The sequence below is a fragment of the Capricornis sumatraensis genome, chromosome 13, assembly GCF_032405125.1.
Source record: "Capricornis sumatraensis isolate serow.1 chromosome 13, serow.2, whole genome shotgun sequence".
In the NCBI taxonomy this organism is placed as follows: Eukaryota; Metazoa; Chordata; class Mammalia; order Artiodactyla; family Bovidae; genus Capricornis; species Capricornis sumatraensis.
Window position 1 is genome coordinate 55,968,542 of NC_091081.1, and position 27,683 is coordinate 55,996,224.

General features: G+C 40.0%; 1 protein-coding gene across 1 annotated transcript in view; it reads right to left on the bottom strand.

The window, feature by feature from the left end:
- Positions 1–5,255: 5,255 nt before the first annotated feature.
- Positions 5,256–27,683, bottom strand: part of SAMD3 (sterile alpha motif domain containing 3) — a 44,436-nt gene continuing 22,008 nt past the window's right edge. The window contains exons 7-10 of the mRNA XM_068985505.1: positions 9,707–9,907; positions 6,327–6,498; positions 5,750–5,832; positions 5,256–5,537 (exon numbers count right to left, since the gene is read on the bottom strand). Of these exons, the coding sequence (XP_068841606.1) occupies positions 5,256–5,537; positions 5,750–5,832; positions 6,327–6,498; positions 9,707–9,907 (738 nt within the window). The remainder of the gene's footprint in view (positions 5,538–5,749; positions 5,833–6,326; positions 6,499–9,706; positions 9,908–27,683) is intronic.

Consider the following 27,683-nt stretch of genomic DNA (forward strand, 5'->3'; position numbering starts at 1 on the left):
ATTTGAAGGGGGTGCTGTTTGTATGATCTTGAACTATTTATGAGATTATATTGAGCTTTTCTCTAATTGTCATTGAAATAACTGTGGTCCTTTGCAGAGGTGAAGGGATCGTTCTGTCGATGTAAACACTAATCCCAAAAGAGCTCTGTCTTAGACCTTGCAGTGTCCTCCAAACCCAAAGGTTTTCTTCAGTGTTGGCTAAAGAGAGAGTATATAGATTTTACTGAAAAGGCAAGATTTGAGGGAGCAACCCCAAATGAGGCAAACATTCTAAATGCTCACAGATCAGGGAAGTGACTTCCTAAAGCTCCATTTTGGAGAGACCCTTTTCTCCATAGAAGTGTTTGCCTCAGTAGAGAAGCGTACAGATGCACTTTAATTGAAAGCCCTTGATTCCCTATAAACTGAGAGCTGGTAGTGTTTCTTTTGCAAGAATGCATTTCCAACGCAAAAGGTAAATTATTTTATCAGCCTGTGTATGTAACTTCTATTTCCAGGATTGGATATTTATCCAAGGACTGTTTTAAAAGTAGAAAGTAAGTTTGTAGCATGTTGTCTGAATTCTGGGGAAAGTTTCACCTTTCTCTGTAGTTGCTCTCATTTTTTCTCATGTAGGGTTCCCTTGATATCTGCCCTGCCCCACTCACCCTGTTGGAAGTCTGTAGTGGTCCTTTGCTTTTGTTGTAATTCAAGGTAAAACAGGGCCGATGACATCTGCCATGGCCCCTTCATTTCTTTGCATGAGTCTGCTTAAAAAAAGTTTTTCGTTGTTAGTTTTTATTTTCTTTATGTTCTGTTCAGAGTTTGTACATTCAAGTTGCACTTGTTATACCTGACATGAATAAAATAAAATCTTAATTGCAGATGCCTTTTTTATATATGTATGATTCTTAAAAATAGAAGGGGTGAATGAGAGCAGGAGTAATATCAAACATATGGCATTAGATAGCTGTGTGATGGAGCTGTAGGGTTCAGGGCAGTTTGTCAAGCTATGTCCCAGATGATGTGAAGAGTGACAAAAAGGAAGAAAAAAATTTTTAAATGTTATTGTTAGGTCGAGTAGGGTTCACACACATTAAAGACTTCTTTTTTAAAGCATGTGTTGTAAAAAAAAAAAAAAGAAAAGAAAAGAAAAAAAGAGACTTTAAATCTTACTGAAAACGTCCACTCATTCTGAGAAGCATGTTGTTTGTGTTTGAGGCAAGATATTATTCATCCCTGTTAGGGTGGAACAGTCTACCAAAAGAAGTGGAAAGCTTTCACCATTCTATCCCTGGGATATGCTCTAAGAATGGACTGAGTTTTAACAGAGGAAATAGGGAGCCCATGGTGACAGGGAGGTCCCTGAAGTGAGAGAAGCAGGTTTGAGGTAAGACTAAAGGGAGAGATGAGAAATGTGGAACTTGACAGGACCTTCCAATCAAAAGGCATTTTAAAAAACTTACAAATACTCTCTGAACCAAAGGAGTCCTGCCTGGAGGTTAACGTATTATCCCAGGCTGCCGTTTTGCAACTTTTGGGTTCAGTGGATTCAACCTCCAAAGAAAATAGAGTTAGGTTGGTCAAGCAATATTGAATATTTGCCAAGTGGCATGGCCATGCTGGACATTGGAAATAGATACACCACTGAAAGCATGAATTTTATGGGACTCTGCCCTCATGGTCAGCTCATGTCTGTCATGTTCAAAGCCAAACTTCACTGCAGTTTACCTGCAGCTAGCTCCACCTCTCTCTCTCCACCCTCAGCCCAAAGGAGCAAAGAGAGGCTTTCATTCAAGGCTAACTCTTAAAAAAAAGGTATTACACAGAATTGAAACAGACACGTGTACCCCAGTGTTCATCGCAGCACTGTTTATAATAGCTAGAACATGGAAGCAACCTAGATGTCCATCAGCAGATGAATGGATAAGAAAGCTGTGGTACATATACACAATGGAGTATTACTCAGCCATTAAAAAGAATACATTTGAATCAGTTCTAATGAGGTGGATGAAACTGGAGGCTATAATACAGAGTGAAGTAAATATCAGAAAGAAAAACACCAATACAGTATATTAATGCATATATATGGAATTTAGAAAGATGGTAATGATGACGCTATATGCGAGACAGCAAAAGAGACACAGATGTAAAGAATAGACTTTTGGACTCTGTGGGAGAAGGTGAGAGTGGGATGATTTGAGAGTACAGCATTGAAACATGTATATTACCATATATGAAACAGATTTCCAGTCCAGGTTCGATGCATGAGACAGGGTGCTCAGGGCTGGTGCACTGGGATGACCCAGAGGGATGGGATGGGGAGGGAGGTGGGAGGGCGTTCAGGATGGGGAACACATGTACGCCCATGGCTGATTCATGTGAATGTATGGCAAAAACCACTACAATATTGTAAAGTAATTAGCCTCCAATTAAGTAATTTATAAAAAGGTACTACAAATGAAACATATTTACAAAACAAAGACTCATAGAAAGAAAATTTATGGTTACCAAAGGAGAAAGGTGAAGGGAGAGATAAATTGGGAGTTCGGGACTGATGTGTACACAGTGCACTGAGATGACCCAGAGGGATGGTACGGGGAGGGAGGAGGGAGAGGGGTTCTGGATGGGGAACACGTGTATACCTGTGGTGGATTCAGGTTGATGAATGGCAAAACCAATACAGTATTGTAATTAACCTCCAATTAAAATAAATAAATTTATATTTTAAAATAAATAATTAAAAAAATTTTAAGTTAACCAACAAAGTCCTACTGTATAGTGCAGGGAACTCTGCTCAATATTCTATAATAACCTAAGTGGGAAAATAATTTGAAAATGAATAGATATATGTGTATGTATAACTGAATCACTTGGCTGTACACCTGAAACTAATACATTATTAATCAACTATACGCCAATCCAAAGTAAAAGAAGAAAAAATAAAAAAGGCCAGTCATAGAGACTGTGGATCTCCAAGGGAAAGGACTCTTTTAGAACTTCGTAAATTTATTGGGAGGGGATAATTGGGAGAAATAAAAGAAACTTTGCTGCTGCTGCTGCTAAGTCGCTTCAGTCGTGTCCGACTCTGTGCGACCCCATAGACGGCAGCCCACCAGGCTCTGCCGTCCCTGGAATTCTCCAGGCAAGAACACTGGAGTGGGTTGCCATTTCCTGCTCCAATGGATTAAAGTGAAAAGTGAAAGTGAAGTCACTCAGTCGTGTCCAACTCTTAGTGACCCCGTGGACAGCAGCCTACCAGGCTCCTCCGTCCATGGGATTTTTCCAGGCAAGAGTACTGGAGTGGGTTGCCATTGCCTTCTCCGGAAAAGAAACTTTATAAGGAACTAAAAGCACATTGTAGTGAAAGAGAAGAAATAGAAACTGTAAAATAGGGACTAGTTATGGAGAAATGTACCAAATTGTTCTTGCCTGTCCATTCTCATATAAGCAGTGAATAATCAGTGCAGAGGTGGGCAGCTGATCTCAAATTTTCTTTTTTCCCACTGACTTAAGCATTTTAATGAACAGTCAGAGATAAAAATACTAGTATTTTGCAGTATTTCTAGAGATGTATTATAAAAATTTCTTCAATAATATGAACCTTCTTAAATTAAAAAAAAAATAATTAGATGCAATAACCCAGAAAATGTCCATTGCACTGTGATGCCTTATTAGCACACTTAAATTCTTCAGTCTTTTAAACCAATTCTTTCAAAACTAAGTAATGTCAAGATTGTGATGATAACAGCAAGGGGCACCTTAAAACCATAATGTTCGATTACAGTGTAGGACTCTGGGCTGGATGAGGCTCAGGACTAGGGCTCCTGAGACAGACTGGAGAGCTGATCTAGGAAGGGCCTAACTTGGAAACTGTAAGCTGGGGCCCTGGGAGTGAAAAACCAGGTTCTTATTACAGGTCCAAACTAGCGCATGGGGCAACCAAGGCACATGAGAACACTGGAGGTCAAAACGAGGGAAAACCAGAAACCTTGTGGGGAGACAAGAACCAGCCATATCACTGTATCTCAAGGGAGGGAAGCAGAGGAAGAGGAATACGGGTCACTGATGATCGAAACCTGTGCCAGCGAGACCATCCAGCAGTGAGGAGACCTCAGGAACAGCCACAGTTCTCAACAGATAGGATGGAAGGAAACCTAAACTCCCTGCAGGGCAGCTCAGCAGGCAAAAAGAGGAACTGGGGAGTTGTGTGCCGTGCTAAATCCGTTCACTAGTGTCCGACTCAGCAACCCTTTGGAACGTAGCCCACCAGGCTCCTCTGTCCACGGGGATTCTCCAGGCAAGAATACTGGAGTGGGTTGCCATTCCCTTCTCCAGGGGATCTTCCTGACCCAGGAGTTGAACCTTTGTCTCTTAGCTATGTCTCCTGCATTGGCAGGGTGAGGCGGGGTTTACCATTAGCACCACCTGTACATCTTAAAATGCTCAAGTTCAAAATGTTTCCAAACAATGCTCAAATCAAATGGACAGAACCACAGGCCACAAATGTGCAGCTCCTGGGCATTCAGTTCAGTTCAGTCACTCAGTTGTGTCTGACTCTTTGTGACCCCATGGACAGCAGCACGCTAGGCTTCCCTGTCCATCACCAACTCCCGGAGTCTACTCAAACACATGTCCATTGAGTCAGTGATGTGATCCAACCATCTCACCCTCTGTCATCCCCTTCTCCTCCGGCCTTCAGTCTTTCCTAGCATCAGGGTCTTTTCCAATGAGTTGGCTCTTCGTGTCAGGTGGCTTAAGTATTGGAGCTTCAGCTTCAGCATCAGCACTTCCAATGAATATTCAGGACTGATCTCCTTCAGGATGGACTGGTTGGCTCTCCTTGCAGTCCAAGGGACTCTCAAGAGTCTTCTCCAGCTCCACAGTTCAAAAGCATCAATTCTTCAGCATTCCTAGGCATTAAGTCTTTCAAAAGTGGACATATTGCCTTAAGTTCAAGTCATACCCTAATATGAAGGATTTTAAGACAATGTGAAGCATAGTGTCTTTTAAAAACTAATGCCCCCTTGAAAGTGTGAACTTGGATTGGAATTTCTTAAAACTCGAAATAAACAGCTCTTTAAGTCATATTTTATTACAGAATTTCAATAAAGAATTTGTGTCAAAGTGTAAAGGTAGAAGGCATTAATATTCATTTGAATCTCAGTGACAAGATGATTTTTCTAATATTAATACCTACCTCTACTAAATCAAAACAATAGTTAATAGTTTCAGCCACCCCAGAGATCCATTCTGCTTAAATATTTGGCATGCTGTTAAGTGACTGGATGTTGAAATCCTACTTCCTTTTCCTTTTCTTTCATAGAAGAATATGGGCTGTGCACATCAAAAATCAGTGTCTCTAGGAAGTTGAGGGTTTGAGACAGTCTTCTTGGACACTCAATCCCAAACACATGGAAGGAAGCTATGAGTGCAGCCAAGGCCGTAATACAGTCATCCACCTTTGTGAGTCTCTCTTTTTCTAAATACAAAGAAAATTCACAGACATCCATGTTGAAAGGGTTCTTAACTTCTAGCACAGGCGTGGACACTTGCACCTGAATAAAAAAGATTACAGTCACTACCCTGTGGTACGTAAAATAGCTCAATAACACAATGTGCCTCAATTTAACCATGATACTACAATAAACGCACTTGTTACAACTTAGCATATTTGTAAATATGACAAAACATAACTAAAATAGGCCACCATTCTGCTTCAATATATTGTATTAAATATCAAACCAATGATCACTGACATACTGCATACCTTGTCATTCACGATGACAAAAAGGCTGGAATCCTCCCCAAAAACATCTGGTAGGAGTAAACAAGTGGCTGTCATCTTCATATCTGTCAAAGCAAGTCCACGTAAATGTTGTAAGTAAAGCCAGTATTAAAACGTGTGGGTTTTTTGTTGCTGTTACTTACCTTCTAAAGAACAAATTAGCTTTCTTATATCTTAGTTCCCCTAGTTTTTTTTTTAAAAAAACAACATCCCCTTGTAGTAAACATTCAAGATCTCCTGTTCTGCCCTCCATGTCATAGCCAAGAGGAGGTAAGATTTCTATACTCTCTATCCATCTGCCAGAATGATTTCATTATACTTAACCTGTGGTCTGTAAATTACCTTCTATATGAAATTAACAGGTTACCAGTTTCCTAAATATAATATTATAATATCATATGTACTTTTAAAATCTATTCTTAAGCTCCTTCTACTTAAGAAATTATTTTTTCTTCCTCACATATTTTTTCACTAAATTCTACAAAATATAGCTCTCCTCATTACCCTGAATTATACAGGTAACTGAGACCAGATCACCCTATCCCCCAGGTTTACTAACGTTTCAACATGTCTTCATCTGTGTGCTGTTTCATCTTTTCTTGCAATGCAATATTGATTGGGTTGTCCACCAAAGAAAGAGAAGCCAGTATATTTTCTGAATAGGATTCCAAAATGTGCCTTATTTTCTTATAAATATCTGTTCTTGTAAGAAGTTGGAATTCTCTGAAGAGCTGAAAAAAGAAAAAGATCACAGGAGAAGCTAACCTATGGACTGCAAGGAATTAAATTGCTCTGTAGAATTACAGTAAGCTTTGAAGGCTAGTTTATATACTAGATATTTGATTAGTTTTAGTGGCGAAGTAGACTTAAGACAGAGGAGGAGCAAAGAGTGGAAGCCTGAAGTGAACAGAAAAAGATAAAGAGTGGACATGGCAAATATCTGAGCTTGCAGAACTAAATCTGGATACAGACTCAAGCAAATGAGGGTAACAAAGTAATTGGGGGAAAGAGCAAACAAAAAAGAAATCCCTCCACAATGAATGCAATGAATATTTTGGCTGTCTGTGTTACCCAGCCAAGATTCTAGGATCTTACACTTCTTAACTACGTTGTTATTTTGGCACTCCAGGAAAAGGCACAAGAAGAAATCTATCCGATTTTAGGAAGCAAACCTTGAAAAAAATCCCTAACCCTATTATGCTAAAGGGAAAAGAGCTTTAGAGACATTGTAACATCAGACAGAAATAAAGGATGAAAAACAATCTAAATGTACGAGATTCGACTACGACATGAAAGCAAAACTGGTTAACCTGTATGGAAACCTCTTTACTCAGAATCACTTTTTCCTGCTACTGCCTAAATTCTTCTCTTGGGAGAATTCCACCACCACTCCCTCCCAATTTTTTTTTTTTTTTTTTTTTGACAGAGTGACATTATAAAACTCTTCATCACCCACACTGAAAGGAATTATGTAGTCATCACTTTCCCTAAACCTCTATAAAAAAGTTATATATTACCCACTGAGTCTCATTGCTTCTTGAATGTTTTGGTGGATCATAAATTGCCCAAAGATTAGGTGTGAAAGTTATCAGAAAACTGGAATGCACATCCTTATAAAGGCATAGCAGCTCTGCTATCAGGCAACCTTCAGTGGGCACTAATCTGTATTAATAGCCTAAAAAGAAACTCTCTCAGAGAGCAGGGAGATGTGAAGTGAAACACAAGGAGGGTAGAGAGTCCACTTTCTTGGGTGCAGAACCTAGGAATTTCTTTAACTTTTTTTTAAAAAAAGAATTTCAGGTTGACATTAAAGTTGCAGAAAGAGTAAATAGAGGTCACAAATGGCCTTCATGCAACTTCGCCCAAGGCTAACATTTCTGACTGATTTGAAAATAAGCTGTAGACAGGATGCCCTCTTAACCCTTAATTCTTCATTGCATATTATTATTCCTTGTACTTAAGAAATACAAGAACACTATCCTACATAAGCACAACATAGCTGTCAAAATCAGGAAAATCTAATCCACAGACCCTGTTTAAACTTTACAGTTGTTGCAATCATGCTCTTTACAAATCTCAGATTTAATCTAGGAACACGTGAGATTTAGATGTTTCTTTGGTCTCTTTCAGTCTAAAACAGCATCTCAGTTTTCCTTAAACTCCTCAACTTTTACTTGGGAGAACACCCTCTCATTCCAGGTTTTAGCAAGAATGCTGGCACTTCTCCATCAGGAGGATGGTTGTTGGTCCCATTATTGAAGATAGTAACTGATCACTTGGTTAAAATGGAATCTTCCAGGTTAATTCATATATATATATAATTACTACTAATTAAAATATAGTTGTATGTATTTTATGGGGTGATCCTTGGAGCTGATGTAAATATCTTGTTCTTACTGTAATTTTCATCTGCAAGATTTAGCATTCACCAATGATTCTTGCCTCAATCAACCATCTACTGACTCATTTAGCATTTAAAAAGATCAGTATTTCACTTGTATTTCACACACTGTACTCTGCTAGGTACTTTGGGAACTACCACAATGTTTAGAACATGCTTAGCTTAATTGGTAAAGAATCTGCCTACAATGCAGGAGATCCTGGTTCAATCCCTGGGTCAGGAAGATCCACCAGAGAAGGGATAGGCTACCCATTCTTGGGCTTCCCTTGTGGCTCAGCTGGTAAAGAATTTGTCTGCAATGCGGGAGACCTGGGTTCAGTCCCTGGGTTGGGAAGATCCCCTGGAGAAGGGAAAGGCTACCCATTTCAGTATCCTGGCCTGGAGAATTCCATGGTCTGTATAGTCCATGAGGTCACAAAGAATCAGACATGACTGAGCAGCTTTCACTTTCACTTTCTAACATTTTAGACTATTGGTTTAACAATTTTTGCTTTAAAAGTATATTTTATACATGTGTCAATCTGTCATACTCTTCTAACAGTTATTGCCAGATATTGCCTTTCCTAGCAACTGAAAGAGAATCAAGCAATAAATAAGGTAGGGTTGCTGAAAATGAATTAACTAAAATAATCCATGTAAAGCACTAAGAACATGCCTGCTATGTAATAAACATTCAGATGTTCTCTATAGACATTATTATTAAAATAAAAAATGCAGACAAATTCTTATTTCAGTTTTTTTTTGGGGGGGGGGCGGGGGAGAGAAGAAAAGCCTGTAAAACTTTTCATTTCATTTGGTTTCTTGCACCCATAGCATTCCTTCCTGAAATGCATTCTCAGATAAAACTCTGATGAATCTTTCATTATATACTACAGCCAAAATTACAGTAAAATTATAATAGGACCTTTAATGGCCATCTTAAATAAACTAAATGGAAGGATGTTTGATTTACCCATAAAAACTTCGTATATTTTAAGACCACTTAAAGAATCTATCTGCAATGTGGGAGAACTGTGTTCAATCCCTGGATTGGGAAGATCCCCTGGAGAAGGGAATGGCTACCCACTCCAGTATTCTTGCCTGGAGAATTCCATTGACAGAGGAGCCTGGCAGGCTACAGTCCATGGGATCACAAAGAGTTGGACACAACTGAATGACTTTCACTTTCACTTTATGGAATAATTTGGGATGATAAAGGAAATAGATTGTGAGTAATGCTGCAGGATAACAGCACCCTAATAATGCGTGCAAAGGGAAAATGTTTCCCACTGTCAAAGTCCCCCAAAGCAGGGGCGTGGTGCCTTGGGGCACCACTTGGCGACTCTTCAAATCTGATGACAGCCAGTGCGTGTTATCAGAATGATTCCAGAAATTCTTACCAAGTGCTCCTCATCGTGGCCCCTTGGACCCCACACATTTCTACTGAGATTCACACCCATCATCTTGCTACACAGTCAGTCCTGTTACCACTCCAAGAAGAAAGAGAGAAAAGTCCATCTGAACACACTAATCAGAGTATTATAGGTAAATACAGATACCTGATAAGGGCACTGCAGGAAAGGAAACATTTTAAGAACATCCTTCAGAGGTGTTCTGCCGCCAATCAACTTTCTTCTTATTTCCAAAGTCTGGCTCATCCTCTTATCAATTTCTCTCCAGTCCTTTTCTGTTTTCACATATTCTTGCTGGAACCAGTTAATATGTTCATCTATCTCAGAATCTAAACAAACAGCTTCCTCCTGCAAAATATTTTCAAAATATCATATGTTCCATGTTTCAGGTGGCAGTTTAACACTCCATGAAGACTTGAATTATGAGCTGTTGTTACACACTCAGTAATGCCCTCATACGTAGCATTATGTTTGACCTTGACTAACAAATGCTGTGAACAAATCTTTGATGCTGTGAATAAATCAAATAGTTAATTACCAACTATGGAGTTATAATCTGCTCTCTTGACAGATTTAAGAGCTATTCATTTCCTACACACCCTTTTACATGGATATCTAGATTATCCAGAAGTTTAACATGTAATAAGAATGTCATTTATTCTTATGCATTTAAATTTTAGAAGGCAAAATATTAAGAAGAGATAAGGTTTTTAATGAAGGTTTTGTTATTGTTTGTATTCTTCCTTTTTAAATGCCTATTTGGAGTTATAATACCATGCCATATAATCCAAATTCAAAACAAATACAGTGGGTATACTGTGATACTAAATCATGAAGTTGTCGATTATATTCCCTATACATTTGGGTACCCTGGATTAGGTGGGGTGGCTAAAAGGTACCCCACATATTCTCATTAAAAATCTAAAGTGAAAAAAAGGAAAAATCTAAGGCAGGCGGAACAAGATGGCAGAGGAATAGGTGGACATGTAGTACATCTCTCTCCACGGATACATCAGGAATACAACTTCAGGCACAGAAGTGGATGCAGAACACCAGCTGAGAGCAGACAGGAGTACCTGAGCAGCGGAAAAGAATATGTAGACCCACGCGAAACTTGGTAGGACAAAGGCACTAGGGGGAAAGACAGGACTGTTTCTAGGATGGACCTGCCCTTGGTGGGTGGAGGAACTGATGCAGGGGTCTGATCCCCACATCCAGGCAATTGTCTGAGTCAGAGGAGAAACATTTAAGGCTGTGAGCTGATCTGTGGCAACCTAAATGGGATGAGAATCAGACAGTCCTTGCTGCAGCCATACATACCCCGGACAGGGAGGCAGGTTCCCTAGAAGTGCAGCAGCTGGGAGCTGGAGTTTAGGGATTGTGGAACAATCCCAGGGCGAGGGCTGCTGTTGACTGTGGAGAGACAGATGGAGGGGAGGGGAGGGGAGGGAGGAGACTGTGGTGGGAAATGCCTGTGGAGGAAAGCGAGACAGCCATGGAAGCAAGGTGAGACTGCTGAGTCATGCGTAGGGTTGGAACCATCACCATAGCCTCTCTCTCCCCACACACCAGCATCTGCAGCTGAACAATAGAAAGGCTGGCCCATCAAACGCCTGAGCACTGAACAACAGAGTAGGACCCCACCCAGGGTGCTCCTTTCAGTGACTAATGTGCCAAACTACAGAGTAGGACCCCACCCAGGGTGCCCCTGTAAGTGCCTGATGCGCCAATCTACAGCATAGGACCAAGGCCAGGGAGACCCCTCTATGTACCTGATGCGTGGCACAACAGAGAAGGACCCCAGGCAAGGGAGCCCTCTAAGTACCTGAACAGGAGGAGCTAAAGAAAAAAAACTGGCCAAAGAGGCCTTCTGATCACCAGCTACAAGAGGCTTGAAAAAGACTCTGATAGGGCCATAACTCCTGCGGCGGAGACAGTCCATGTCCCTGCACACTTGGCGCCACCAGGATCCCCACAAGCCAAGCACCTGCGCCACCTTCACCCTCAACCCTCACTGGGTCAGAGCTGCCACAGGCAAAAAACGTTTTGCGTCTGTGCACGCAGGGTTACTCCAGTCGTGTCCAACTCTTTGCAGCCCTGTGGACTGTGAGCTGCCAGGCTTCTCTGTCAGGGGGGTTCTCCAGGCAAGAATACTGGCGTGTATTGGCCAATACTGGTTGCCATGCCCTTCTAGAGCACTATATTTCCTGCTTCCCTAACCGCCAATTCTGCTGAGTACCTGGTGCTGCCAGAACCCATGCAACCCAAGCAGCAGAACCACTTCCACACCTGGCCCTCACTGGGACAGACCCAAGTCTGCCAGGGCAGCCTCAGGAGCAAACCCTAGTGGACCACTCACATGCAGAGGTGGAAATAAAACCACAATTGAAACCCAGGAGCAGTGTGGCTAAGGAAGAAGACCCAAAACCTTCCCACTAGCTGTACAAGCTGCAGATTAAATCCACACGATCAACTAGGCGGCCTCTGTGTCTATGGAATACATAAAAGGACATTGAGAGCTCCCACAAAAGAAAATGCACTAGTTCTAATAGCTGTGGACATTGAAGGTAAGGACGCACAAGAGTAGGACAAATTAGAATCTGAGCTGCCCCCACAGCAGGTCCAGAAACCAGCACAGATTTGGAAGGCATCCTAGGGATGTAAGGTGGACTGTGACTCCCAGCGAGGAAAACCACTCTGACAGCAGTGACTCAAGAAAAACATTTATTATTCTTATGTTTTGACCTGTACTGTGGACTCTTTTGGATTTTTTTTTTTTTACTTTTTTCTTTTTTTCCCCTTTGCCCCCTGCTCTGTTGTCGTTGTTGATTTTATTGGCACTATGAAGTCTAATTAAGCTCTTGATTGTTGTTTTTTTTCCTCAGTCACAATTTTTATTGTTGTTATAAACCTCTGCTTTTATATTGGGCTTTTGCACTTCTATGAAGTTTTCCTTTTTTTCTCTTTTTAATTTTAATTTTTAAGCCTATTATTTTCTACATTTATTCCTTTGTTTGCTTTTCCTACTGTTCTTTTCTCCTTTGCAATTAATCTTTAATGTATATAAATGTTCTTCATCTACCTTTATTTAACTTTGCATATCTATTCTTTCTTTCTTTCCTTTCCTCTCAACATATTGGTTAGTTTTGTTTTCATTGCTTTATTCCCCACTTGGCACCTTGCTTTAGTTTTATCTTCCAGTTTGTGCTTTAGTTAGTGTTGTTCTTAACTGGTAGATATAATTTTTGATTTCCTTTGTTTGCTGGGTCAATCTACTGTACTTTATTGGACTCTTTTGATTTTGCTTATTTTACAGTCATCAAGACAGTATGGTACTGGCACAAAAACAGAAATATAGACCAATGGAACAAGATAGAAAGCCCAGAAATAAACCCATGCACCTATGGGTACCTTATTTTTCACAAAGGAGGCAAGAATATACAATGGGGCAAAAACTGCCTCTTCAATAAATGGTGCTAGGAAAACTGGACAGCTAAATGTAAAAGAATGACATTAGAACACTTCCTAATATCATACATAAAGATAAACTCAAAATGGATAAAACCCTAAATGTAAGACCAGAAACTATAAAACTCTTAGAGGAAAACATAGGCAGAACACTAGATGACCTAAATCAAAAAGATCCTCTATGACCCACCTCCTGGAGTAATGGAAATATAAACAAGTAAACAAGTGGGACCTGATTAAACTTAAAAGCTTTTGCACAGCACAGAAAACTATAAGCAAGGTGAAAAGACAGCCCTCAGAATGGGAGAAAATAATAGCAAGTGAAACAACTGACAAAGAATTAATTTCCAAAATATACAAGCAGCTCATACCACTCCATACCGAAAAAACAAACAACCCAATCAAAAAGCGGGAAAAGTACCTAAACAGACATTTCTCCGAAGAAGACATACAGATGGGTAACAAACACATGAAAAGATGCTCAACATTGCTCATTATTAGAAAAACGCAAACCAAAACTACCATGAAATATCACCTCACACCAGTCAGAATGGCCATCATCAAAAAGTCTACAAACAATAAGTGCTGGAGAAGATGTGGAGAAAAGGTAACACTCTTGCACTGTTGGTGGGAATGTAAATTGATACAGCTACTATGGAAGATGGTATAGAGATTCCTTAAAAAGCTAGGAATAAAACCAACGTATGATCCAGCAATCCCACTCCTAGGCATATACCCTGAGGAAAGCAAAATTGAAAAAGACACATGTATCCCATAGTTCATTGCAGCACTATTTACAATAGCTAGAACATGGAAGCAATCTAGATGTCCATCGACAGATGAATGGATCAAGAAGTTGTGGTACATATACACAATGGAATATTACACAGTCATAAAAAGGAATGCATTTGAGTCGGTTCAAATGAGGCAGATGAAACTAGAACCTATTATACAGAGTGAAGTAAGTCAGAAAGAGAAAGATAAATATTGTATTCTAATGCATATATACGGAATCAAGAAAAATGGTACTGAAGAATTTATTTACAGGGCAATAATGGAGAAACAGACAGAATAGACTTATGGACATGGGGAGAGGGGAGGAGAGGGTGAGATGTATGGAAAAAGTAACATGGAAACTTACATTACCATATATAAAATAGATAGCCAATGGGAATTTGCTGTATGGCTCAGGAAACTCAAACAGGGCCTCTGCATCAACCTAGAGCGGTGGGATGGGGCGGGAGATGGAAGCGAGTTTCAAAAGGGAGTGGATATATGTATACCTATGGCTGATTCATGTTGAGGTTTAACAGAAAACGACAAAATTCTGTAAAGCAATTATCCTTCAATTAAAAAATAAATAACAACAACAAAAATCTAAGGCAATCAGGGAATTCCCTGGTAGTCCAATGGTGAGGATTCTTTCACTGTTGAGACCCAAAGTTTAACCTCTGATTGGGGAAATATGATCCTGCAAGCCTCACAGCTCAGCCAGAAAAACAAACAAAGAAACAAAAAACCCTAAGGCAATCAACAGGCTCTGCTGCTGCTGTTGAGTCACTTCAGTCGTGTCTGACTGTGTGACCCCATAGACGGCAGCCCACCAGGCTCCTCTGTCCCTGGGATTCTCCAGGCAAGAATACTGGAGTGGGTTGCCATTTCCTTCTCCAATGCATGAAAGTGAAAAGTGAAAGTGAAGTCACTCAGTCATGCCCAACTCTTAGTGACCCCATGGACTACAGCCTACCAGGCTTCTCCATCCATGGGATTTTCCAGGCAAGAGTACTGGAGTGGGGTGCCATTGCCTTCTCCGAACAGGCTGTGAGGAGACAACAAAAAAACTCTTTCTCGAAAAATTAGTTGAGAGGACACGTGGCTGAACTACACTTGAATCAACAAGTTGACATACTGTCATCTGACTAAAATGTGAACAGAAAGTGAAAGTGAAGTCGCTCAGTCGTGTCCGACTCTTTGCGACCCCGTGGACTGTAGCCCACCAAGCTCCTCTGTCCATGGGATTCTCCAGGCAAGAGTACTGGAGTGGGTTGCCATTTCCTTCTCCAGGGGATCTTCCCAACCCAGGGATCGAACCCAGGTCTCCTGCATTGTAGACAGACGCTTTAACCTCTGAGCCACCAGGGAAGCCCAATGTTACCTATAAAAGATGGGAAAAATGAGGACTTTTACAAGTATATTAGGAAAGCGTTAGGTAGATCCACTATCTGTGAACATACGATGATTAGCAAGACACAGAACAAGTGAACAAATCTCTAGAAAAAAATGTAACATACCAGCAGGTCGAAAAGAAATTCCTACAACCTTATATAAGTTTAGTTAGAAAATAAAAGTCTTTCCACAAAGAAAATACCAAGACCTGAAGGTTTCACAGTTAAATTTTACTAAACTTTCAAAACAGAGTGTGTACCAAATTTACATAAATTCTTTCAAGGAGTCAAAGAAAAAAAAGAATTCTATGAAGTATTCCAGTCCACTCTACGAAGGCCTGTATGAAGCCTCTGTGATTCCTAAACCTGAAAGAACTGTATGAGAGAAGATAATTACAGGTCAATCTCATTTCTGGACAAAGTTGCACACATTAGGAACAAGGAAAAACTAGCTTGGATTTACCCCAGAAATGCAACAAGGGTTTGACATGAGTAAGCGGTCATGAGTCCTGCTAACTATGGTGTATACTGGAGAGTGTCGTTTAACACTTTAATTCCTCTAAGGTCATCGTCCACTCTAGAGTCATTGGCCACATGTGGCTATAGAGCGCTTGAATTGTGGCTAGACCAAATTAATACATATGATGGAAACACTGGATTTCAAAGACTTAGTATGCAAAAAAAGAATGTAAAACATCTCATTAACAAATTTTCATAATGATTACATGCTGAAATGATAATATTGGGTTAAGTAAAATATAGTTTTAATATTATAATTCCACCTGCTTTGTTTCACTTTTCTTGAATGTGACTACTAGAAAATGTTACATCATATCTTTGGTGCATATTATATTTCTATTGGAGAGTGCTATGTTAGATGGTAGGGTTTTCTTCATACCAAATTCCAGTCACCCCTGTTTTTACTTCTATTGTCATCAAAGTGACTTTGAAAACGATGCTTCCTTGTGTAACTTGAGCAGTTTTTTTCCTTAACATACAGTCATGTGTCTTAGTCAGCAGGGAAAGGGCTTTGACTTTGCCCCATGTTTCCAAGTGCACAGTTCAGTTCAGTCACTCAGTCATGTCCGACTCTTTGCGACCCCATGAATCGCAGCACGCCAGGCCTCCCTGTTCATCACCAACTCCCAGAGTTCACTCAGACTCACATCCATCGAGTCCGTGATGCCATCCAGCCATCTCATCCTCAGTCGTCCCCTTTTCCACCTGCCCCCAATCCCTCCCGCCCCTAATCCCTCCCAGCATCAGAGTCTTGTCCAATGAGTCAACTCTTCGCATCAGGTGGCCAAAGTACTGGAGTTTCAGCTTTAGCATCATTCCCTCCAAAGAAATCCCAGGGTTGATCTCCTTCAGAATGGAATGGTTGGAGCTCCCTGCAGTCCAAGGGACTCTCAAGAGTCTTCTCCAACACCACAGTTCAAAAGCATCAATTCTTCGGCGCTTAGCCTTCTTCACAGTCCAACTCTCACATCCATACATGACCACAGGAAAAACCATAGCCTTGACTAGATGGACCTTAGTCAGCAAAGTAATGTCTGGTTTTGAATATACTATCTAGGTTGGTCATAACTTTTCTTCCAAGGAGTAAGCATCTTTTAATTTCATGGCTGCAGTCACCATCTGCAGTGATTTTGGAGCCCCCCAAAATAAAGTCTGACACAGTTTCCACTGTTTCCCATGAAGTGATGGGACCAGATGCCATGATCTTCATTTTCTGAATGTTGAGCTTTAAGCCAACTTTTTCACTCTCCTCTTTCACTTTCATCAAGAGGCTTTTTAGTTCCTCTTCACTTTCTGCCATAAGGGTGGTGTCATCTGTATATCTGAGGTGATTGATATTTCTCCCCACAATCTTGATTCCAGCTTGTGTTTCTTCCAGTCCAGCGTTTCTCATGAAGTACTCTGCATAGACGTTAAATAAGCAGGGTGACAATATACAGCCTTGACGTACTCCTTTTCCTATTTGGAACCAGTCTGTGTTCCATGTCCAGTTCTAACTGTTGCTTCCTGACCTGCATACAGATTTCTCAAGAGGCAGGTTAGGTGGTCTGGTATTCCCATCTCTTTCAGAATTTTCCACAGTTGATTGTGATCCACACAGTCAAAGGCATTGGCATAGTCAATAAAGCAGAAATAGATGTTTTTCTGGAACTCTCTTGCTTTTTCCATGATCCCGCGGATGTTGGCAATTTGATCTCTGGTTCCTCTGCCTTTTCTAAAACCAGCTTGAACATCAGGGACTTCACGGTTCACGTATTGCTAAAGCCTGGCTTAGAGAATTTTGAGCATTACTTTACTAGCATGTGAGATGAGTGCAATTGTGCAGTAGTTTGAGCATTCTTTGGCATTGCCTTTCTTTGGAATTGGAATCAATACTGACCTTTTCCATTCCTGTGGCCACTGCTGAGTTTTCCAAATTTGCTGGCATATTGAGTGCAGCACTTTCACAGCATCATCTTTCAGGATTTGAAACAGCTCCACTGGAATTCCATCACTTCCACTAGCTTTGTTCATAGTGATGCTTTCTAAGGCCCACTTGACTTAACTTTCCAAGATGTCTGGCTCTAGATTAGCGATCAGATCATCATGATTATCTGGGTTGTGAAGATCTTTTTTGTACAGTTCTTCCGTGTATTCTTGCCACCTCTTCTTAGTATCTTCTGCTTCTGTTAGGTCCATACCATTTCTGTCCTTTATCGAACCCATCTTTGCCTGAAATGTTCCCTTGGTATCTCTAATTTTCTTGAAGAGATCTCTAGTCTTTCCCATTCTGTTCTTTTCCTCTATTTCTTTGCACTGATTGCTGAAGAAGGCTTTCTTATCTCTTCTTGCTATTCTTTGGAACTCTGCATTCAGATGCTTATATCTTTCCTTTTCTCCTTTGCTTTTCACCTCTCTTCTTTTCACAGCCATTTTGTAAGGCCTCCCCAGACAGCCATTTTGCTTTTTTGCATTTGTTTTCCATGGGGATGGTCTTGATCCCTGTCTCCTGTACAATGTCACGAACCTCATTCCATAGTTCATCAGGCACTCTATCTATCAGATCTAGACCCTTAAATCTATTTCTCACTTCCACTGTATAATCATAAGGGGTTTTATTTAGGTCATACCTGAATGGTCTAGCGGTTTTCCCTACTTTCTTCAATTTAAGTCTGAATTTGGCAATAAGGAGTTCATGATCTGAGCCACAGTCTCACTTGTAAACCTTCACAGTATTAGTAAATGTGCCACCTGCTGATGGCAGTAATTGCATTATATCCAGAATGCAATTAACTGTCAACGTTTTTCTTCAACTTTTGCTATCTTGTTCAGTTTTGCACCATGAGAGAAACAACTGTGGAAAAGGCTATAAAAATGATTAGAATATTATACATGTGTCAGGTGCAGTAAGAAGCAAACAGTAAATGCCCTAAAAGAAATTCAAAGGAACCTAGTAGATGTCCGTAGCATTTGACTCTCTAAGCAGTTTTTTCATAGCTTTCAAATCCATTTGATTTCTAAGCCAAGGAAAGCTAACACAGAGAACTACTAGTGACTTTCAAAGTCATGGGGTACATATTCTCCCAAATAAATAGAAAAATAAAATGTTTTAAGAGAAATGAATTATAGTATCCCCTCCTTATATGCAGGGGATATGTTCAAAGAACCCCAAAGGAAGCCTAAAACTGCAGATGGTATTGAACCCTAGGTACAGACTTTTTTCCCTTAACATAGACCTATGATAAAATTTAATTTATAAATTAGGCACAGTTAGTAACTAACAACAATAACTAAAAATAAAATAGAAAAATTATAATGATATACTATAATAAAATTTATGTGAATGTGGTCTTTCTCAATTTAAAACTTATGAATTCTTTATTTCTAGAATTTTTCATTTAATATTTTCAGAATAAAGTCCACCATGGGTAAGTGAAATCTCAGACAACTCAGACAACGAATCTCTATAAGTATAGTGCTTGTAATTTAACACCTAGCAGTTAGTTAGTTAGCTAGCTAGCTTCTTTATCTATTTAACTAATTTTTGGAGGACTTTGTATGCAAGGGCACCCCACAATCATCTATTAAATCCTTGTGTTGCTGTCCTAGATACAGCATAAGTTTTTTTAAAAAGCACCAATTAACCTCTCTATGGAAACTTCTGTGACATTCCCAGTATATTTTGATATTGCAAATCAGAATTGGGCAAAATATTAGCTTGTATTTTTCATACTCTGAGAAAAGTCCTTAGAACTCCATCACTTGATGAAGCTTGCCAGGAGCAGAAGAATCACTGAGATGTGGATCCAAAGCCTGACATGCCAAGCTTGGAGCTACTGGTACTTTTCAGGATAGGCAAGATGCTGCTGCTCTACCTAACAACCCCCAGATGTTAGCACAACAGAAGTTTACCTCTCATGGGACAGGCCCATCTCTTCATCCTCCTCATCCAAAAAATCTGGCTTTACCATCTAGAAAGTCAGTCACCACCGCGAAAGAAAGGGAGAAGATGGAGCACCGCATACTGGATCTTCAACTGTCTTGACACTCCTTCTCACATTTCGCTGGTCAGAGTCAGTCTCGTGGCCACATCTCACTTCAAGGGAGTGGAGAAGAACAGTCCTGCTGGTGGTCTGGAGGAGCCGAGCTGAGTAACTTGGTGAGCAGAAATCATATCCACACTCATCTTCCTCTGGATTTCATATTATGTGACACCATAGCTCTCCTTATCATTTTAGCCAATTTCAGGCAGTGTTGTCTGTTATTTACGGCCAAAACCATGATAACTGAATACTGCAGCTGCTGCAGCTGCTAAGTCTCTTCAGTCATGTCCAACTTTGCGTGACCCCATGGACTGCAGCCCACCAGGCTCCCCCATCCCTGGGATTCTCCAGGCAAGAACACTGGAGTAGGTTGCCATTTCCTTCTCCAATGCATGAAAGTGAAAAGTGAAACTGAAGTTGCTCAGTCGTGTCCAACTCTTAGGGACCCCATGGACTACAGCCCACCAGGCTCCTCCGTCCATGGGATTTTCTGGGCAAGAACACTGGAGTGGGGTGCCATTGCCTTCTCCGAACTGAATGCTAGAACACCCAAATCTCAAACCAGAAAAAAATCCCCTATATAAATTTTACATCCAGCAAAACATCCTTCAGATATGAAGGAGAGATTTAAGACATTCTCAGATAAATAAAAACTGAGAGAATTGGTCACTAGCAGATCCGCCCTACCAGAAATTCTAAAGGTGGTCTTGCAAGCTAAAATGAAATAACATGGACTATAACTCCAATCAACATGAAAAAATAGAGCACTGGTAAAGGTCACAACATAGGTAAATATAAAAGAGAATTTAAATCAATTTTCTGGTTGTAACTCTCCCATCTTGTTGGTTGTAACAACTGCATGAAACAATAGTTATAAATTCTGTGTTGAGGGACATACAATGTATAAAATTTAACTAACAGCACAAAAGGGAAGAAGAGTGTTGTTATACAGGGGCAAAGTTTTTATATGCTATTACAATTAAAAGGGTATGAATCCAAACTAGATTATTATAAATCAAGGTATTAGCTGTAATCTCCAGGGCAACCACTAAAGAAAGAACTAAAAATGTTTATTTACTAAGAGAACAAAACGGGGAATAACATTAATATACTAGGAAATATCTCCTTTAACACAAGGAAGGCAGTAATTGAGGGATAAGGGATAAAGTAAGAAGAGATGACATATATTAATAGAAAACAAATAGTAAACATAATTCCTACCTTATCAGTAGTCATATGAGGTAATTGACAGAATGGATCTAAAAAAAAGTATCCAACTATATACTGTCTGCTAGAGACATACTTTAGATTCAAAGTCATAAGTAGGTTGAAGGTAAAAAGATGGGAAAATATATATTATGCTAGCAGTAACCAAAAGAGAGAAAGAATAGCTATACTAATATGAGACAAAATAAACAACACAAAAATTGTTCCTAGAGACAAAGGAGGATCTTTTATAATGGGAAGAGGGCCAATCCATTAAGAAGATATAACAATTATCAACGTACACACACTTAACAACAGCCCAAATGTCATGTGGCAAAAACTGACAGAAGGAAGCTAGAGACAGTAATAGTAGTTGGAGATTTTAATGTCACTTTCAATAATGAATAGAACCACTAAACATGTGATAAACAAGCAGTTGGAAGACTAGAGTGACTGTTATTCCTGGAGAAGACAACAGGGATTGTAGGAATCTGGAGCTGGGTAAGGGCTTCTTGGCTGGCAAGAGTGGTAAAGAATCTGCCTGACAATGCAGGAGACAATAAGAGATGCAGGTTCAGGCCCCAGGTCAGAAGACCCCCTGGAGGAGGGAACGGCAACCCACTCCAGTACTCTTGCCTAGAAAATCCAATGGACAGAGGAGCCTGGCAGGCTACAGTCCACAGGGTCATACAGAGTTGAACAGACTGAAGTGACTTGGCATGAATAAAAATCATGCATAAAATGAAAACCTCCAAGAAAATATAATCAAAAGGACTTTTGAAGAAACAGATAGGATTAACTTACTTAAAATTCTAAAAAAATTAAAGTATAGATTAAATTAGCTGATAAAGATAAAATAATCTGTGCATTTAAAGATCACAGTAATAGCCTCCAAACTGAGAGAAGGTCATTGCAACTAGGAAAAAAAAAAAATAGAAAAGAAAAAGCCTTTGTGGGAAATTCAAAGTCCTTCCTGTACTGCTTCAAGAAACCAAAATAAATTTTCACCAGATATGCAATTCAGAGTTCATTTACTCCATAAAGACAGAGGAGAATCTTTTCAAAGTGGATGAAAATATCAGGTGCAGATATGAAGAACTGGACACATGAAAGATTCAAGCCAAGTTTTTTCAGAAAATCTTGAAGGAAGCAATGACTATTATCAAAGTCAGCTTATATCCCATGAGTAACAAGTTTATGGTAATAAGTTGAAGGCTTTACTGGCTGTAAGAAATCTCAATAATTTAAGAAAAGAAAATGTGTGTACTTTAGCCAAAAGAGCATTTCAAAAGTATATTTAGATCCTGATGTTTCAAATGAGGCATTTGGCAGAAACCCAAGAGGACCACCAATGAATCCTCGGGATGAAGAGATTCCCAGGAAAGGATGTGCGTCAGGCTGTCTCAATGTGAAATGCAGGATTCCTCCATACACCATCTTCATCTTGTCACAGCAGGCTCTTCATGAGCCAAGACAGAACTTATCCTAGTGTCCTTGCTCTGGCAGATTCTCAAAACCTTCCTTTGGTCCTACATCCACTTGCCCTCCCACCTCAGTACCCCTAGCCCAGGCTCTAGTTCTCTGTAAGAAGTCAAGTGCTACAAAAGAGTCCCAGGGACAAGTTCTTGAGAAAAGGAACCACTGTCCTTCTCCATATTCCAGAAAATGAGAGTGACCTGCCCCAGAAATGTCTATACACTAAGTGCTAAGTGATACTAAGTAATAAACATTAAGTAATCAAATGAATTATGGCAATGGCATTAAGGATAGACTGATAGACCAATGGAATAAGAGTGAGTGCCCAGAACACACTCAAGTCTTTTGGGGGGAAGTTAACATACAATTAAATTGCCACCATAAGCCAGAGAAAAAAATAATTGGTTGTAAGAGCAATAATTCTATGGAGATCCTTACCTAATGGCATATACAAAAATAGACTCCAGATGACTTAAAGATCTAATCATGAAAGTGCAAACTATAAACTTAATAAAAGAAAGAGTAGAATATCTTTGTGACTTACAGTATGGGAAGTACTGCTTCCTACAAATTAAGAAGAAAAAGATGCCAACCCATTAAAAATGGGGCAATGGAACTAAAGAGGTAATTTTCTGAAAGAAGGAGTACAAAACTCTAACAAACACATGGAGAGATGCTCAGACTCATTAGTTATCCAGGGAAATGCAAATCACAAGACTGAGATTACAGTTTATACCTATTAGTCTTGGCAAAACTCACAAGGCTGGTTAAGGCCAAGTACTGGCAGGAAGATCAAGATATGCAGTACTATGGGACTGAGACTAACAAAATCATTCTAGGAAGCAATTAGTCAAATTAAGTACCCATGCCGGTCCCATCAGTTCCACTTCTGGGTGGACAAGCCACAGAAATAACAGAACAGCTTCATCCATAACCAGCCAGGTATAATGGTGTTCTCTGTAGTACCATTCATTGTGGGAAGGAAGGGGTTGAAGCAAGGGCTTGTAAAAATTGCTACAAACATGGGGTAGAAATACACATGGTAACATAAATGAGACTTAAAAGTGTCAGTGAAAAAGTGAAATACAAATGAGGTAGAGAATGGCATTTGTGTGTGTTCTCAGTCATGTCTGATTCTCTGCGACCCCATGGACTATAGCCCATCAGGCTCCTCTGTCCATGCAATCTTTCAGGCAAGAATACTGGAGTGGATTGCCATTTCCTCCTCCAGGGCATCTTCCCCATCCAGGGATTGAACCCCTATCTCTTGTATCTCCTGCATTGGCAGGCAGGTTCTTTACTACTGCACCACTTGGGAAGCCCAGAATATCATCTACATTGAGTCAAATATATATAAACCCAAAATGATAGTACACATTTTAGAACACCTCACAAACAAAAAGATACAGATGAAACACATTAGAAGGGCTGCCCAAGAGCAGAGGTGGGAAAAGGGCATAGAAGAATGAGCACATGGGAATTCCTTGGTGGTCCAGGGATTAGGACTCCGGGGGCTCACTACGGAGGGCCCACGTTCAATCACTGGTTGGGGAACTAAGATCCCACAACCCACATAGCATAACAAAAAATAAAATTAAAATTAACAATAAGAGGACTCTCATACTTAAAAAAAATGAATGAGCACAAAAAGAAATGAATACAACAACAGAGAGGCCTGACACAGAACAATGATGATAATGTGCCATGAGGTGAGAGTTTGAGTCACTCGACTTTAACACCTTAGGTTTTCCACAAGAAAATATTACAGTACAAAGTTAATTCCACTACACTGCTGCTGCTGCTAAGCCAGGTCAGTCGTGCCCGACTCTGTGAGACCCATAGACGGCAGCCCATCAGGCTCCTCTGTCCCTGGGATTCTCCAGGCAAGAACACTGGAGTGGGGTGCCATTGCCTTCTCTGTCCACTATTACTGCATACATACAATTCCTATAAGCTTTTAATACCAACGTGTCTTCATCATTTAAACAGGATAATATTGTCAGCAACTTAAGAAATTACTCAGTTAAAACACAGACAGAAATAGACTCACAAACATAGAAAACAAATTGAAGGTTATCAAAGGGGCAAAGGGGTGAAGGAGGGATAAATGAGGAGTTTAACATATACATATTACTGTATATAAAATGCACAACAACTAAGGACCTACTATATACACAGGGAAATATAGTCAATAACTTGTAACAACCTATAATGGAAAAGAATCTGAAGAAGAATATGTATAACTGAATCACTGCTAAAACCTGAAACATTGTAAATCAACTATGAAAGTGAAAGTTGGTTAGCTGTATCTGACTCTTTGTAACCCCATGGGCTGTACAGTCTATGGAATTCTCCAGGCCAGAATACTGGAGTGAGTAGCCTTTCCCTTCTCCAGGGGATCTTTCCAACCCAGGGATCGAACCCAGGTCTCCCTCATTGCACGCAGATTCTTTACCAGATGAGCCACAAGGGAGCCCAAGAATACTGGAGTGGGTAGCCTATCCCTTCTCCAGCAGATCTTCCTGACCCAGGAACTGAACCAGGGTCTCCTGCATTGCAGGTGGATTCTCTACCAACTGAGCTATCAAGGAAGCCCTAAATCAACTATATTTCAATAAAAAAATATATTGCTCAGCTAATTCTACTGTTTTGAGAATCTACTTGTATCTGTTTATAAGTACTCTAAAAAGTATAATAAAAGGCAATTAAGCAAGTGAAACAGATTTATCAATTCACAGGGCTACAAGTTGCTTGGACCTAAAGCTAAAACTCAGATGCCTAAGAAACGGTGTTGCTTATGCTGCATTTGATTGAATGTACAACCAGCAGTGACAGGGGGTCGTGAGGTTGGCAAAAGATTTTTAAACATCACATTTAAATCCAGTATTTTTGGAGGATTGATCTAGAAACATAGCCTGGGATTCTGACAAGTATAGCTCTGCATACCATGGTTATAATTCCTTTTAGTAGCAGAATGTAAGGAACCCAGGCATTTTTAAGACTCATGGTGGATGCTTGAAGCTGCTGAAGCTTTGGGTTTTATAGGGGCTTCCCCAGTGGCTCATCTGGTAAACAATCTGCCTGCCAATGCAGGAGATGCAAGAGATGTGCTGGATCCGTGGGTTGGGAAATACCTTAGAGGAGGAACTGGAAACCCACTCCAGTATTCTTATCTGGAGAATCCCATGGACAGAGGAGCCTGGCAAGCTACAGTTTGTGGAGTTGCAAAGAGCTGGACATGACTGAGAATGTGTGCATGTGCACATGCTTGCACACGCACACACATACACAGAACATAGCTTAGGCAGTGCCCCGCTGACCTCGGAGATTAAGGGAGGAGGAGGGGTGTGGACAAAAGATCTGTGACCTCAGACTCATACAAATTCTGCAGCTGCTTAGTCATCTTCAGAAGCCCACATGACAGGAGTAAGAAACGCGCTGTCCTTCACTGAGGCATCTACCACCAATATTTTGGTAAAGTCCTTCTAACCACCGACGAAAAACAACAGAAACAGAACAAGTGAAAAACTCTGCTCCTTCCTTACTTATTCCCAAAACTTTTCTCCAGTTTAGCGAAACCCACTTCCCTGCCCTTGAGGGGATGGCCTGCCTCCTGGCTTGTTGCCCACATCAGCATTTCCCATCTCTCTAGCACAAAGGGTAACATTTTTTTCTATATTATGGAAATGCTGTTGTCAAAGTATATCTTAATCCGACTATCTTTAATCTTCAGAAATCATGAAGACGCTTATAAAGAGCTACAAGAAATTCCAAATGCACACTGGAAATAATTTAGGCAACTCATCTGAAGTCTAAAATCCCATGAGATAAGTGGTGTATTCACTGAACTTGTCCCTCTACTCTTCTTAGTGGTTTTCCATTTGCTTAGTCACTATGGAGGGTACAAAATACAGAAATACATTGTTTCTGTAATATTCTAGTGTAAACTTTTTTCCATCCTTTGAAGTATTTGGCTTTACAGAACATTAGGTCATAAACAGAGACATGACAGTGTTTAAAGAACCAGCAATGTGTAGCTCCATTTGTAAGAGGGAGAAAAGTAAATTTTTACCAATTAGATTTGCTTGGAAGGAAAAATGTTGCTGCCTCTTCAGGTGCTAACAATGACCCCTTTTTGCCCCAGCTAGCAGGAAGGTCAAAACTAAATTCTGTTGCAACTTAACTCATCTTGGGCCCTGATACATTCAATCCCTCTTCTTTTTGTAGCAAAGACCCCCTGCATGGGCTTTAGTAGGATTCAATTTAAGATGCAGGCATGTCTAGGAGACTCCAAGATAGGAACCACAAAGGGCACACTTACACAATGAACTGAGGTGGTTCTGAGAAAGAATAGAAAGATGACTGTACAGGCTGGGTCAATGATGGCTCAACACAAGAGAGGAGCTGCCATTTAGCCTGTGTCTCTCAGGGTGACCTCTGACCCTGTGGGCTTACCCTTGCTGGGGACAAAGACTGCTTTTCCAATTTTACTGTTCATCCCACTCCAGTGAATTTTGGTGGAACATGCATCAGAGGGAAAGAAATAAAACTGAATTTGTAAAATATTAATTCATTTATAAAGGAACTCCATTTGTAGTATGAGGAAAATCACATATTTTGAGAATACTTATGCATAATGTAATTATGTTCCTTTACAAAGTGGCTCTTTATTTTAAGAATATAAAATATATTTTTAAACAAATCTAATTCTATCTTATGATTTTAGTTTAAAATTGGAATATTGCAGTTGAAGTTTCTATAAAATCACATCTTTTAATTTATGTACCTTTCATCTGTCTTGTCTTTTCATCAAAGAGCAGATATAAAGTTGTATTACCTTAACTGGACTGTCATTTTGAAAACACTTTGAAATTTACATAATAAGATATTTAAAAATACATCTTGATCTAAAATTTTTCTTATGTAAAATATGTTTAAAATATGTTTAAAAAAATACTCCCATCCCCTGGGACTTATAAGTAGTGACAATAAAATTGAGATAATCTGATAGGCTGCTCTATTAATATTAAATAATTATACTAGCTGAAAAAGAAAACAGAATATTTACACCGCGTACATTCACTAGCATTACTGTGCCTATAGTGAAAAGTTAGATTTACATATTCATGTTGTGCTGTGTGAGCATTAGGTTGCTTCAGTCATGTCTGGCTCTTTGTGACCCTGTAGACTGTAGCCTGCCAGGCTTCTCTGTCCATGGGATTCTCCAGGCAAGACTCCTGGAGTGGGTTGCCATGCTTTCCTCCAAGA